The sequence below is a fragment of the Lampris incognitus genome, chromosome 2, assembly GCF_029633865.1.
Source record: "Lampris incognitus isolate fLamInc1 chromosome 2, fLamInc1.hap2, whole genome shotgun sequence".
NCBI lineage: Eukaryota > Metazoa > Chordata > Actinopteri > Lampriformes > Lampridae > Lampris > Lampris incognitus.
In genome coordinates, this window is record NC_079212.1 from 1,849,125 (window position 1) to 1,865,353 (window position 16,229).

A 16,229-nucleotide genomic window follows, 5' to 3' on the forward strand; every position below is an offset into this window, starting at 1 on the left:
TGTTCCTTGGACTTCATGACGCTGTTTGCTCCCCAATATTCTCTTAACAAACCTCTGAGGCCGTCACAGAACGGCTGTATTTGTACTGAGATTAGATTACATAGAGGTTGACTCTATTTAATCATTAGGTCAACATTCGATCATTCAGCAATCATCAGGCAACTTCTGAAGGCAACTGGTTGCACTCAGAGAAAAGGGGGCTGAATACTTTTGCACACCGCACTTTTCAGTTTTTTATTTGTAAAAAAATGTTTAAATCATGTGTAATTTTCTTTGTACTTCACAGTTGTGTGCCACTTTGTGTTGGTCTTTCACATAAAATTCCAATAAAATATATTTATGTTTGTGGTCGTAACGTGACAAAATGTGGAAAAGTTCAAGGGGTATGAATACTTTTGCAAGCCACTGTAGATGTTGACTCTCCATTCCAAATAAGCCAGGAACAGTCACACTGAAGCAGAAATAGACCACATTGCTGATATTTCTATGTAGGCTGCAGTGCCACCTGTCACTCTATCAGTGTCTCTCGTCGCTGTCAGTACATTTAATACATTATCATATCGGGCATGATGTTAATATCTGTCCCTATACTGATAACTACTTTTTTTTTTTTTTTGGTGGATTTTTCTCCCCAATTGTACCCGGCCAATTATCCCACTCTTCTGAGGCATCCTGGCTGCTGCTCCACCCCATCTGCTGATCCAGGGAGGGCTGCTGACTACCACATGTCTCCTCTGATTAATGTGGAGTCACCAGCTGCTTCTTTTCACCTGACGGTGAGGAGTTTCACCAGGGGGACATAGTGCATGGGAGGATCATGCTGTTCTCCATCAGTTCCCCCCCAAACAGGTGCCACGACCAACCAGAGGAGGCGCTCATGCAGCGACCAGGACACATACCCACAACCGGCTTCCCACCCACAGTCACGGCCAGTTGTGTCTGTAGGGATGCCTGACCAAGCCGGAGGTAACACGAGGATACGAACCAATTATCTCCGTGTTGGTAGGTAATGGAATAGACCGCTACACCACCCAGACGCCCCTCTGATAACTACATTTTTAAGCAATTATTTTCAGATATAATCTGACTAACAGACATATTGTGCCCCCCTAAATTGATAGCTTGCCACTGTTGGTAACTAACTGTTATCAACACTCCTGTCTGTTGTTCTGCACTTGTGTCTCTATAGTATTGTGTCTTGTTGTTGTGGACTTGTCTCTGAGCTCTACTGAGCCAACCTCTGAGGAGTCCTTGCTAATGTTGCCTCTTCCTGTAGCTTGTGTAGGAGAAAGTAGCTAATGACTGGTTATTGCAGGTTTGAACCACACATGCACCATAAGGGATTTTTAGAAATGTCTCATCTCATATCAAGTTCAGTAATCATAGTTTTGTTTGGTCCTGTCCTCTGATGACCTGATCAGAGTAGCTTTACTGTGGCAGTTAAATGTATTTAATGAAGAAGAGAAAAGTTTTGAAAGTGTCTTCTGCTGTTTCATGGTATAGGGCGCTCCTCTGTCCAAGGTTAATGGATGTTAATGAAGAATTTTCAGAGACTATCTTCCCTGACATTAAATGACCAACTCCGGGAACTTAATGCTTTGTTTGTCTGAAAATCACAGAAGGTTGATTCAGTTCATCTGGACACAACGTTTATTCACAGAAACGTGTCATCATCATTGGAGTGACGTCTTCAGTCTCACCTGACTGCAGGTGCCCACTGTATTGTTTATAAGGGTGGAGTACCTGCAGTCACTGTATTGTTTATAAGGGTGGAGTACCTGCAGTCACTGTATTGTTTATAAGGGTGGGGTACCTGCAGTCACTGTATTGTTCATAAGGGTGGGGACACCTGCAGTCACTGTATTGTTTATAAGGGTGGGGACACCTGCAGTCACTGTATTGTTTATAAGGGTGGGGACACCTGCAGTCACTGTATTGTTTATAAGGGTGGGGACACCTGCAGTCACTGTATTGTTTATAAGGGTGGGGACACCTGCAGTCACTGTATTGTTTATAAGGGTGGGACACCTGCAGTCACTGTATTGTTTATAAGGGTGGGACACCTGCAGTCACTGTATTGTTTATAAGGGTGGGACACCTGCAGTCACTGTATTGTTTATAAGGGTGGGACACCTGCAGTCACTGTATTGTTTATAAGGGTGGGACACCTGCAGTCACTGTATTGTTTATAAGGGTGGGACACCTGCAGTCACTGTATTGTTTATAAGGGTGGGGACACATGCAGTCACTGTATTGTTTATAAGGGTGGGGACACATGCAGTCACTGTATTGTTTATAAGGGTGGGACACCTGCAGTCACTGTATTGTTTATAAGGGTGGGACACCTGCAGTCACTGTATTGTTTATAAGGGTGGGACACCTGCAGTCACTGTATTGTTTACAAACCTCAATTCCAGTGAAGTTGGGACGTTGTGTAAAACGTGAATAAAAACAGAATACGATGATTTGCAAATCCTTTTCCACCTATATATTCAATTGAATACACTACAAAGACAAGATATTTAATGTTCAAACTGATAAACTTTATTGTTTTTTTGCAAATATTCACTCATTTTGTATTTGATGCCTGCAACACATTCCAAAGAAGCTGGGACAGGGGCAACAACAGACTGGGAAAGTTGAGGAATGCTCAAAAAACACCTGTCTGGAACATTCCACAGGTGAACAGGTTGACTGGAAACAGGCGAGTGTCATGATTGGGTATAAAAGGAGAATCCCCGAAAGGCTCAGTCGTTCACAAGCAAGGATGGGGCGAGGTTCACCACTTTGTGAACAACTGCGTGAGCAAATAGTCCAACAGTTTAAGAACAACGTTTCTCAACGTACAACTGCAAGGAATTTAGGGATTTCATCATCTCCAGTCCATAATATCATCACAAGATTCAGAGAATCCCGAGAAATCTCTGCACGTAAGCGGCAAGGCCCAAAACCAACATTGAATGCCCGTGACCTTCGACCCCTCAGGCAGCACTGCATTAAAAACCGACATCATTGTGTAAAGGATATGACCACGTGGGCTCAGGAACACTTGGGAAAACCATCATCAGTTATCACACATCTACAAGTGCAAGTTAAAACTCTCCCATGCAAAGCCAAAGCCAGATATCAACACCACCCAGAAACGCCGCCGGCTTCTCTGGACCCGAGCTCATCTGAGATGGACTGACCCAAAGTGGACAAGTGTGCTGTGGTCTGACCAGTCCACATTTCACATTGTTTTCGTGTCCTCCGGGCTAAAGAGGAAAAGGTCCATCCAGATTGTTCTCAGCCCAAAGTTCAAAAGCCAGCATCTGTGATGGTATGGGGGGTGTTAGTGCCCATGGCATCATGGGTAACTTGCACATCTGTGAAGGCACCATTAATGCTGAAAGGTACATACAGGTTTTGGAGCAACATATGCTGCCATCCAAGCGACGTCTTCTTCAGGGACGTCCCTGCTTATTTCAGCAAGACAATGCCAAGCCACATTCTGCACGTGTTACACCAGCGGGGCTTCGTAGTAAAAGAGTGCGGGTACTGGACTGGCCTGCCTGCAGTCCAGACCTGTCTCCCATTGAACATGTGTGGTGCATTATGAAGCGCAAAACACGACAACGGAGACCCCGGACTGTTGAGCAACTGAAGTCGTACATCAGCAAGAATGGGAAAGAATTCCACCTACAAAGCTTCAACAAGTAGTGTCCTCAGTTCCCAAACGCTTGTTGAGTGTTGTTAAAAGGAAAGGTGGTGTAACACAGTGGTGAACATGCCCCTGTCCCAGCTTCTTTGGAACGTGTTGCAGGCATCACATTCACAATGAGGGAATATTTGCAAAAAAAACAATAAAGTTTATCAGTTTGAAAATTAAATATCTTGTCTTTGTAGTGTATTCAGTTGAATATATAGGTGGAAAAGGATTTGCAAATCATTGTGTTCTGTTTTTATTTACGTTTGACACAACGTCCCAACTTCATTGGAATTGGGGTTTGTATAAGGGTGGGGGTACGTGCAGTCACTGTATTGTTTATAAGGGTGGGGGTACCTGCAGTCAGGTGAGACTGAAGAGGTCACCTAGATGATAGTGATGAAACTTTTCTCTCAATAAACGTTGTGCTCAGATGAACTGATTCAACTTTCTTTGTTTTGATTATGTCGATTCCCATTTGCTGACACTAGATGGCGTGGTCGGTCCGCGTTGTGTTGTGATGAGTTATGTTGCTTGTTAATATCAGTTCAAAGGACTATTTTAGTCATTTTGCTGACAGACCTGTAGGAAGGAACACAGTGCCTTGCTCAGAGACTCTCTGACAGCACATTTGGCTGACAGACACGGTGCAGCAAGGATTGAACCTACAGTGTTTCAGGAACACCATTCCGTCTGTCTGTCTGTTGAGCCTTCAGCTTTTTTGATTGATTTTGTACACTCATGTCTACCGAACAGGACAGATGGTGTAGGGCGAACACATGACGGAGGTCCCTGGTCAGAATCAACACCACAATGTTTTGCTTTGGTTTGAGATGAACTGGCTGGACATGCAGATGCCCTACAAGTCGTTCGAGGTCATGATTAAACAGATTAAACATTACAGTAGCAGTATTGGCAGGATTGATACTACCACTGCTACGTTTACTACTACTACTATTATTATACTGTTACTGCTATTGTTTCTACTAATTCAAGATGGCGCCGCAGATGGTATCCTCGGTTCCGCTCTCTCTCTCTCTCTCTCTCTTGTACTTTTTCTGTTTTTGTTTGTTTGTTTAGTTTCCAGAGCCCACTCACTGATCATATACAGCAGGGAAGAACTTTTAAGTCTCCAGCTGTACACTGGACAAACTGAACAAACTTTTATACCAACTTAAACGAAACTCTTGCCAAGATCTTGATCGGTATAGCCTCGTGTGGACTACGCCGATCACGCTGAAGCGGGAAGCAAGCCGGAGCGCTCGTTAAACTGTGACAGCGGGGATTTAAATCCGCACTCCCCTCAACCCACCTGGCAAACGTCCACTCTGGCCAACAAGGTGGATGAACTGCTACTCCTAAACGGGGAAAAAAAAGAGTTTTCCAGATCTGCTGTCCTGTGTGTCACTGAAACCTGGCTTAGTGAGCATATCACGGACAGTACACTTCATCTGCCGCAGTTCCACCTCCTCTGGTGGACTGCGATACAGACCTGGGGGGGGGGGCAGGGTGGTGGTATATGCTCCTTCATAAACGAAGGTTGGTGTACTGATGTCACAGTGTTGAAGAAATCCTGCAGCCCTCACTTAGAGACCTTTTACACTGACTGTAAATCATTCTATTCACCATGGGAATCCTCATCATGTACTCTGGTCGGTGTCTGTATCCCACCCGAGGCCTGTGTTGAAGAGGCGTTAAAACACCTGGCTGATCACATTACAAACATGGAGCACAAATATCCAGACTCCCTACTCATTATCTTTGGGGATTTTAACAGAGCAAACCTCAGCCACGAACTGCCAAAATACAGACGGCATATTAAATGTCCCACCAGAGACAAAAACAGTGGATCATTGCTACACAATATTAAAGGACACCTATCACTCTGTCCCCCATGCAGCTCTGGGACTCTCGGATCACTGTGTGATTCATCTTATCCCAACCTACAGGCAGAAACTAAAATCTGCAAAGCCTGCGGTCAAAACTGTGAGGAAATGAATGAATGAGTCAAAACTGGAGCTCCAGGCCTGCCTCGACTGCACTGACTGGAGTGTTTTTGAGTCTGCATCTACAGACATGGACAAACGTATTGACACTGTGACATCTTAGATCAGCTTTTGTGTGTGTGCCCACCAAAACCTTCTGTACCTTCAACAACAAAACACTTCCTGACAGACAGGAGGCAGCTGGTGAGGCTGGGGAAAATCACATCCAGCACCTGCGCAATTAGCACTGGCGCCCCCCAGGGATGTGTGCTCTCCCCTCTACTCTTCTCCTGCTACACAAATGACTGTATCTCAGGTGACCCATCTGTTAAACTCCTGAAGTTTGTGGCTGACACAACCATCATTTGCCTTATCCAGGATGGTGATGAGTCTGCATATAGATGGGAGGTTGATCAGCTGACCCTCTGGTGCGGCCATAACGACCTGGAGCTGAACATGCTCACAACTGTGGAGATGACTGGACTTCAGGAGGAGCCCCCAACACTGCCCCCGCTCATCATACTCAACAGCACGGTGTCTGCGGTAAAAACCTCCAGATTTCTGGGTTCCACAATCTCCTAGGACCTAAGGTGGGCATCCAACATAGACACAATCATCAAAAAGGCCCAGCAGAGGATGTAGATTCTCTACCAGCCCAGGAAGTTCAACTTACCTCAGGAACTGCTGATTCAGTTCTACACTGCAATAATCCAGTCTGTCCTCTGCACATCCATCACTGTCTGGTTTGGTTTGGCCACCAAACAGGACAAGGGCAGACTACAATGGACAGTTAGGTCTGTAGAGAAAATCATTGGTGCCATCCAACCTGCCCTCCATTCATGACTTATGCACCTCCAGACTCAGGAAACAGGCTGGCAATATCACTGTAGACCCATCACACCCTGGTCACAACCTGTTCCAACTCCTCCCCTCTGGGAGGCGCTACAGAGCACTGTACCCCAAAACAACCAGATATAAATGAATGCTTAACACTGTCAAATAAATCCAACCATTTTGTACATACTGTACTGTACATGTTGTATATACTGTACTGTACATTGTAGGTATACTGGTACACCCTGTCATGTCCATCTACCTCAGGCATGTATGTCAGTAAGCTGCTAACATGTATTTCAGCGTCTCTGATATATTCTCTGCACCTTATCACCTCTTATTTCACCTGTATAAGTCAATATTTGTATAGATACGTATGTGAAGATTGTTGTGTTGTAGTGTTGTTATTCTATGTTAAGTACACTGAGAGAGCCATGAAACCAGAGTCGCATTCCATATAGTGCAAACCTACATGACCAATAAAAATGATTCTGATTCGGATAGTACTACTGCCACCCCTACTAATGCTATTACTACCCTTACTACAAACTGCAATTCCAGTGAATTTGGGACGTTGTGTAAAACGTCAATAGAAACAGAATACAATGATTTGCAAATCCTTTCCCACCTATATTCAATTGAATACACTACAAAGACAAGATATTTAATGTTCAAACTGATAAACTTTATTGTTTTTTACAAATATTCACTCGTTTTGAATGTGATGCCTGCAACACGTTCCAAAGAAGCTGGGACAGGGGCAACAACAGACTGGGAAAGTTGAGGAATGCTCAAAAACACCTGTCTGGAACATTCCACAGGTGAACAGGTTAACTGGAAACAGGGGAGTGTCATGATTGGGTATAAAAGGAGAATCCCCGAAAGGCTCAGTCGTTCACAAGCAAGGATGGGGCGAGGTTCACCACTTTGTGAACAACTGCGTGAGCATAATAGTCCAACAGTTTAAGAACAACGTTTCTCAACGTACAACTGCAAGGAATTTAGGGATTTCATCATCGCCAGTCCATAATATCATCACAAGATTCAGAGAATCCCGAGAAATCTCTGCACATAAGCGGCAAGGCCCAAAACCAACATTGAATGCCCGTGACCTTCGACCCCTCAGGCGGCACTGCATTAAAAACCGACATCATTCTGTAAAGGATATGACCACGTGGGCTCAGGGGCACTTGGGAAAACCATTGTCAGCTAACACAGTTGGTCGCTACATCTACAAGTGCAAGTTAAAACTCTACCATGCAAAGCCAAAGCCAGATATCAACACCACCCAGAAACACCACCGGCTTCTCTGGACCCGAGCTCATCTGAGATGGACTGACGCCAAGTGGACAAGTGTGCTGTGGTCTGACCAGTCCACATTTCACATTGTTTTTGGAAATCATGGACGTCGTGTCCTCCGGGCTAAAGAGGAAGAGGACCGTCCAGATTGTTCTCAGCCCAAAGTCCAAAAGCCAGCATCTGTGATGGTATGGGGGCTGTTAAATATCTTGTCTTTGTAGTGTATTCAATTGAATATAGGTTGAAAAGGATTTGCAAATCATTGTGTCCTGTTTTTATTTACGTTTTACACAACGTCCCAACTTCATTGGAATCGGGGTTTTACTACTGTTGATACTATGGATAAAAATGATAATCATCACTGTGGTTCTGCTCTTCTGCCGTGTTTTACTGTGGTTCTTCTGTGTGTCCTGTGCAGGTGGAATAAGATCTTCAAGTCCCGTCTGGTCCAGACCATTGCTCTGTATGGAAACACGTACTTCATGGTCGCCATTGCCATCCTGGTCTTCTTACTCATTGGTATTTTGTGTGTCTGTCTGTGTATACATGTCTACAATATGTCCTCCAGCGTTTTAATCTAATGATGACTAACTGAATGATGGACAGTTGATTTTCAGTCAAGGCTTACTAATATTAAATAATAATAGTAAATACTAATATTAAATAATTAAATAATAACAGTAAATATTAAATAATAGTTGTAAATACTAATATTAAATAATAGTAAATTCTAATATTAAATAATAATATTAGATACTAATAGTAAATACTAATATTAAATTATAATAGCATATACTAATATTAAATAATAGTAAATACCAATTAAATACTAACATTAAATACTAATATTAAATACTAATAGTAAATACTAACATTAAATAATAATATTAAATACTAATAGTAAATACCAATAGTAAATACTCATATTACCTGGGGTTCGCGCCTCGGTCTCGCCAGATCCGACTATGGCCGGACTCCATGAAGCAGCAGTGATTGGCAGCGCTGTCTTCAGGAGGGGGGCGGAGTCAGCTTGTCTTCGTCACATGAATGCGTCTGTGTGTGTGTGTGGGGAAAAAGCAGCGGTTCGGCCTGGAGTCGCCTTGTCACGGAAGTGGCGAGGCGTCTCCTTCCAGACTGCCGGCCGGAGACATGCACTTGGCGAATGCATGCAGTACAAGGGTGGGTGTTTGAACTAAAATAGGGAGCGGTAATACTATTAAATAATAATAGTAAATACTAATATTAAATAATAATAGTTTGTACGTGTATAAAGGGTAGTGTAAAAGGTAATGTGTAAGTTGTATTATGAACATACTGTAGTCTAAATACTTTACACCTGAGTCTTTTTTTAATGGCCTCTATCTGCTGAGTGTGTGTGTGTATATATTATGTAATGTGTATCTGCTGAGTGTGTGTGTGTATATACTATGTAATGTGTATCTGCTGAGTGTGTATTTATACTACGTAATGTGTATCTGCTGAGTGTGTGTGTATATACTATGTAATGTGTATCTGCTGAGTGTGTGTGTGTATACTATGTAATGTGTATCTGCTGAGTGTGTGTGTGTATATACTATGTAATGTGTATCTGCTGAGTGTGTGTGTGTGTGTGTGTGTGAATAATAAGTAATGTGCTGTCTGTCCGGTGTGTATGTGTGCAGATGCCTTCAGAGAGGTCAGGAAGTACAGTGTAACAGACAAGGTGGATGTGAGCACCAACCCTGTGGCCATAGAGCACATCCATATGAAGCTGTTCAGAGCCCAGAGGAATGAATACATCGCCGGCTTCGCCCTGCTGCTCTGTCTGTAAGACACACACACACACACACACACACACACATGCTAACCCACATAACTCACACACACACACACACACACACAATCATTAACAGACACATGCTAACCCACATAACACACGCACACACACACACACACACACACACACACACACACACACACACATGCTAACCCACATATCAACACACACACAAACACACATGCTAACACATGGAAGGCATGTAGTTTGTAGGGGGGTGCTGGTGGCTGCTGTCTGTTGAGTGTTTCAAGCCGTATGCTGCCTGGAGGTCCGGTCCACCCTGGACATTTCAAGTCAATTCAAATTCGTATGTATTTATAGAAATATGTAAATACATGCAAATATGTTGGTACCTGTTGAACTCTACCTCACAGTTCGGTCCCAGAGGGCGTCACATGAGTCACATGACGTCGTCCAACAGCTAAAACTAGAATAGGTGCCAATGTACCATACCACTCCCTGTGCTTAGATCCTGACTTGTGATGAGGGGGCCTGCACAGAGACACGCCTCGTGAGGAAAAATGAACCACACAACACTCACCTCAAACCAAGCGTTGGTTTTTCCATGTGCTGGCTGAGTCCGGGACTTAGGTTGAATTGAATGGGCAGCCATTTTGATGTGACACATCCATCATCATGGGCGGCACGGTGCTGCAGTGGTTAGCATGGTCACCTCACAGCAAGAAGGTCCTGGGTTCGAGCCGCGGGGTAGTCCAACCTTGGGGCTCGTCCTCTGTGTGGCGTTATCATGTTCTCCCCGTGTCTGTGTGGGTTTCCACCGGGGGCTCCGGTTTCCCCCACAGTCCAAAGACCTGTAGGTCAGGTGAACCGGCCATACTAAATTGTCCCTAGGTGTGTGTGTGTGTGTGTGTGTGTGTGTGTGTGTGTGTGTGTGTGTGTGTGTGTGTGTGTGTGTGTGTGTGTGTGTGTGTGTGTGTGTGTGTGTGCGCGACCCTGAGAGCAGCAGATAAGCAGTTTGGTTGGTTGATGGATGGATGGACATCCATCATCTTCATCCACAGGGGTGACCCTGTGCTGTCCACCCACAGCTGGACCAGCTGCAGGCTGCGGTGGAGTGTGTGACTGTGGTTCTGTTTGTGACTTTATTCTGCTTTGTAACCTGTTATAGCTACACGTGCTGCAGTAATAATGCTCCATGTAGTCAAGATGGTGGTCGCCAGATGAGCAGAAGTCACCGGAAGTAATCTGGATATTTCGCACAGTAGTCTGGTTTATCCTCCTGCTTCCTGAAGGCAGAAGGAAGATGATGTCAGAGAATTAGGAGCATGGTGACGGGACATCCAACATCGTTTTAGAATCGGAACCAGAACCATGTTTATTGGCCATGTAGGTTTGCATACACATGGAATGTGACTCTGGTTCCGTGGCCTGAGGTAGATGTACATGAACAAGTGTACCAGTATATGTACAATGTACAATACAGTATATACAGCATGCACAGTATATACATGTACAGTACAGTATATACAGCATGCACAGTATATACATGTACAGTACAGTATATACAGCATGCACAGTATATACATGTACAGTACAGTATATACAACATGCACAGTATATACATGTACAGTACAGTATATACAACATGCACAGTATATACATGTACAGTACAGTATATACAGCATGCACAGTATATACATGTACTGTACAGTATATACAGCATGGTTGACTTGTTGACCGTATTTAGCATTCATTTGAATGACAGCCCTGTAGATAGACAAGGCGTGGCAGACACCACTGTTTGTACATCCCATAATTCACCAACCACCCATTATAGATGTTGAGACTGGAGCTAGGCCTCCACAAGATTTTGAGGTGTCTGGTCAGACCAACACTTCTATGTGTCTCCCATGTATTAGCTGTGGTTGTTGGGGGGGGGGGGGGGGGGGACAGGCTGTGTTGTGTGTTTATGTTTGTGGTGTGGCGTAAACACTGGAGCAGCTGTTCAGAGACTCAGCCAGGCAGAACACGTGAGCCAACAGCTGGTGGACCTGCAGCACCAGTGATTAGACCGGACCCTGTAAGGGATATGGCTCCTTATGCAATGGAATCCAGAATGTAGCCACCGTGTGTGTGTGTGTGTGTTGAGGGTGAGGGGCTAACAGCTGACCCTGTGCTGCTTGCTGTAGTACTCTCATGTCTGATAGTTTCAGATAGTTGCATACTTCTGTTCCAAAATTCAATCCAAGAAGTCTTGTAAACTCAGATTATTAGATAGTATTGCAAACATGCTTCAACACCAAATATCACCTTACTCCAGATATCACTTTAATTGAGATATCACCTTAATCCAGATATCACCTTAATCCAGATATCATTTTAATCCAGATATCACCTTAATTCAGATATCACCTCAATCCAGATATCACCTTAATTCAGATATCACCTCAATCCAGATATCACCTTAATTCAGATATCATTTTAATCCAGATATCACCTTAATCCAGATATCACCTTAGTCCAGATATCACCTTAATTCAGATATCGCCTTAATCCAGGTATCAACTTAATCCAGATATTACCTTAATTCAGATATCACCTTAATCCGGATGTCACTTTAGTCCTGATGTCACCTTAATCCAGATGTCACCTTAATTCAGATATCACCTTAATCCAGGTATCACTTTGATCAAAATATCACCTTAATCCAAATATCATTTTAAATCCGGTATTGTGGCGGACACTAGGGGCTATGCCTCTCCGGCAGTGGTGGCTGGAGTGACTGCCCGGAGACGGCGCGGGAGAGGCCTCTGTTTCTTCCACCGGCGGTTCGGCGGCAAAGCGAGGCGCTGCGTCCCTCCGTGCACGTTTGAGGCGGCGGGAAACTCCAGGGCAGCGCTCAGTAGCAGCTGTGGGCGCTGGCGGACGTAGTGAGCTGCTCTTCATTAAGGACTCGATGTCAGGAAGACGGTTTCTGGTGGACTCCGGCTCGCAAAAGAGCCTACTCCCTCCTGCTAAGACAGACAGGTCGGCCGAAGGCGGCGGCCCACAGTTAAGTGCAGCTAACGGTTCGTCCACGTTTGGCACAAGGTTGGTGACTGTTTGCTTCCACGGGCGCCATTTTGAGTGGGACTTTGTAGTGGCCGCCATTACTGTTCCTATTATCGGCGCGGATGTTCTGTGTGCTAATGGTCTGCTGGTTGATGTTGCAAACTGCCGTTTAATTGATGCTGTGTCTTTCGCCACTGTTCCGTGCGAGACGGGGAGCCGGGCCGTTAACACACGCTAACTTTTTAGCATCAGGGGATGTTTTTCAACGTTTGCTGGCGGATTTTCCATCGGTGACTCCACCTGCCTTTTCCACCGCGGTTACTAAACACGGGGTAGAACATTTCATTCCCACGGTGGGACCGCCAGTTTTTGGGGCGCGCGGCGCTTCGACGCGGTAAAATGGGCTCCAGCTAAGGAGGAGTTCGCCATCATGGAGCGTCTGGGTATAGTGAGGCGTTCCAACAGCCCGTGGACCTCGCCGCTTCACATGGTGCCCAAGGCGGATGGGTCATGGCGGCCTTGCGGCGATTTTCGCCACCTGAACAACGTCACCGCCAATGACCGCTATCCCATCCCACACATACAGGACTTTTCCATACGCCTGGCAGGTGCCACTATCTTCTCTAAGGTGGACCTGGTGCGCGGCTATCATCAGGTTCCCTTGCGCGCAGAGGACGTGCCCAAGACCGCAGTGATCACCCCGTTTGGGCTTTTTGAGTTCATGCGCATGCCTTTGGCTTGAAAGGGGCAGCGCAAACCTTTCAGAGGCTGATGGACTCGGTGTTGCGTGACCTTGCTTTTGTGTTCGTTTATCTCGTCTTCTAGCGACTCTTACTCGTGACCTTTCTTGGGCCGACAGTATAAGTGTATATGATAGTGAGCAGGTCAGTGGATATGAATAAATGGAAAGTACGGGATGGCAAAGCCAAATATAGATACATATCCTAACGGTGCAAGACGTCTTTAGTAGATATAGCTGGCTTAAGCCACTGAAACAGAAATGTAGCACTGAAATAGCCAAACACTTGTCTTCAATCTACAGTGAACATGGTCCTCCTAAAATAATACAACATGACCAAGGTAAAGAGTTCCATGGTGCTGTGAGGGAACTTATGCAGTCCCTCAAAGTGAAGATCATTCAAAGTGCCCCTCATCATCCACAGAGTCAGGGAAAAGTAGAGCGCGTGCATCGGTCATTACGTAAAAAGATATTGTATGACCTGCTAAACCTACAGCGAGGAGGATTAAACTGGGTAAGTCATTTGCCAGTTTATGCCAAAGTACTGAATGAGGAGCCAAAGAAGACACTGCACGGGTTTCACCTTTTGAGGTCTACTATGGCAGAAAGAGTAACGATGTCATGCAACCTCTGGACTGTGATCTTACAGAGGTGGAAAGAAAGACCCATCCAGGTGAGTTCAGTAGCACTTAACCTACCAAGAGACAACGACAATCATTTGACAGGAGAAGATCAATGATTAGGCAAAGAGCACGTCGAGCAAACAAGAAATGCATGAATAGACTGATCCTCAAAGCCTCAGGATCCACACGAGTGTCAATAAACCGTGTCGGTGAAGAGATTTTGGTAAAAGTAAAGGACACTAAGCATTGTGTCACCAAGAAGTACGCAGTTATGCCTGGCACCATTGTCAGAAGGAATTTGAGGTTGTCCAAGTACAATGTACAATATCAAACACAAAATGGCTCCAAGTAGAGATGGTTTTCAGTGGCTGACATCACCACTATCACACGTGGTGAGGAAAAAAGCAGAAGGAAAACTTTTCATCAGTTGACCATACCTACAAGAAAAACCTTTCTCTTTGCCAATACCCATACAGAGCATGTCCAATCATTCATTTCTTCTGGAATGACAGTGAAGCTTGATCCTCTCAGATGGGAACTGCCAGTTTGCAGCTATGGCTGACCAGTTGGCAGACCTGGGAATCTTTCGGTCACCTGCAACTCTAAGAGAAGAGATTGTATCAGATTTGGTTGCAAATCCTTTTGCTGTTGATGGTACATCATTATCTTGCTTTGTAGATGGTAATTGGAATGACTACACAAGCCATATGGGTGAGGTTGGGACCTTTTGAGATCACATCACTCTCCATCGAGCTGCCCAAATGTTCAACATTCAGTTTCTGATTGTTTCAACTCTTGGCGTGGACGGTACCGCAGTTGTTTCACCCACTGAAGGATACCGTGAGGACTTAGCCATGTTAATTCTTGGCCATATTGCAGAAGGGCATGGGGATCACTATGTCAGCCTTAGTGGTCCTGTCAGTTCCTACATGGAGAGTATTTATGAGGCAGAATTGCAAAGGATCCCAGCAAGTAGACGCACTGCACCAAGGCCAGCATGTGAATTAGAAGTTAATGGTGATTCTATTCTTGACATTCCTTTGGTTAGTGCCCCTGAATCTCCTGTCAATGTGTCCAATTCTGACATAGCATCCCCGGTCACTCTCCCTGAGGAAATTCTGGAACAAATCATCAAGCTCACCCTTGAGATGGACATGAGCGTGTTAGGGACATTCAATAGGGTTTCTCGTCTTTTCAGACATCTATCCAGATCTTTCCTACCTTGGACCTTTGTGCGAGATGCGTTGGCTACCAGTCTGAAATTGGACCAGGATAATGAACTTACCATCAGTATGATGAAACTATACAAAGCATCTGGTCAAAATAGCAGCTTGGCACTTCGACTCAAACAGTTCTTCTCTAAACACTCAGAATGGATGAAAGCGTGGCTTGTGCTTAAAAATCTCAAATTTGGTAGATTCAAGTGAAAGATATATACTGGAAATAGATCAAATGGGTGAGTTTTCTATTCTATTATAGAGTATGGAAGGCTCAAGTAGAGAAGGGACAAAGCAAGAGTGATGAATATGGATACTGTTTAAAGCCATTCACTGTTAAATGATTGTTTAAGGTCATTCACTGTTAAAGGTATAAACATTGTTTAAAGTCATTCACTGTTAGAGGTATAAATGGCTGTTTAAAGTCATGTTACACTGTACAGGTTACATTTACAATTGTTGTTGAGGAGATTAGTTGAGAAGTTACTGTAGCCTAAATGGCTGTTTTGATTAGCTTGACTTGCCCTGTCATGTCACGTTGAGTTCAACATTCTGTTCTGTGGGCTATTATAGCAAAGTAAACATATAAAAAACAAGTACGGCTAAGTCTGGTTACTTACTCAACATAGCATATTTATAGAATTAAATCCATTCCTGTCTCTACCATATCATATTTAAAACAAATAATAATTGTGGTATAGGCTATTGCAATTCTGCACCAGTAGGTGGCATAATTGAACGAATTGCAATAGCCTATACCACAATTATTTTTTTTTTTAAATCAGCCTTTTTTTCCTTGACAGGCGCTCAGCAGTTGTATTATTTTCCATGCTTGCCAAAAACAATTAGGCTGTGAGCTCACAGACATTTGACAGTACCATTCTCAACGCAAAATGAGGCTAATGGGGAATGAATCACCAGGGGTGTAAAAAGTACCCAGTAGTGGACTTGGAGACTTGGAACACTTTACATTTCCAAGGAAGAAAAAAAACTTTTTTTTTAAACGTTATTACATTATC

At 44.3% G+C, this 16,229-nt stretch overlaps 1 protein-coding gene across 1 annotated transcript in view; it reads left to right on the top strand.

The window, feature by feature from the left end:
- bcap31 (B cell receptor associated protein 31) overlaps window positions 1-16,229 on the top strand; it is a 50,741-nt gene that overhangs the window by 5,458 nt on the left and 29,054 nt on the right. The window contains exons 3-4 of the mRNA XM_056273441.1: window positions 8,222-8,322; window positions 9,465-9,609. Of these exons, the coding sequence (XP_056129416.1) occupies window positions 8,222-8,322; window positions 9,465-9,609 (246 nt within the window). The remainder of the gene's footprint in view (window positions 1-8,221; window positions 8,323-9,464; window positions 9,610-16,229) is intronic.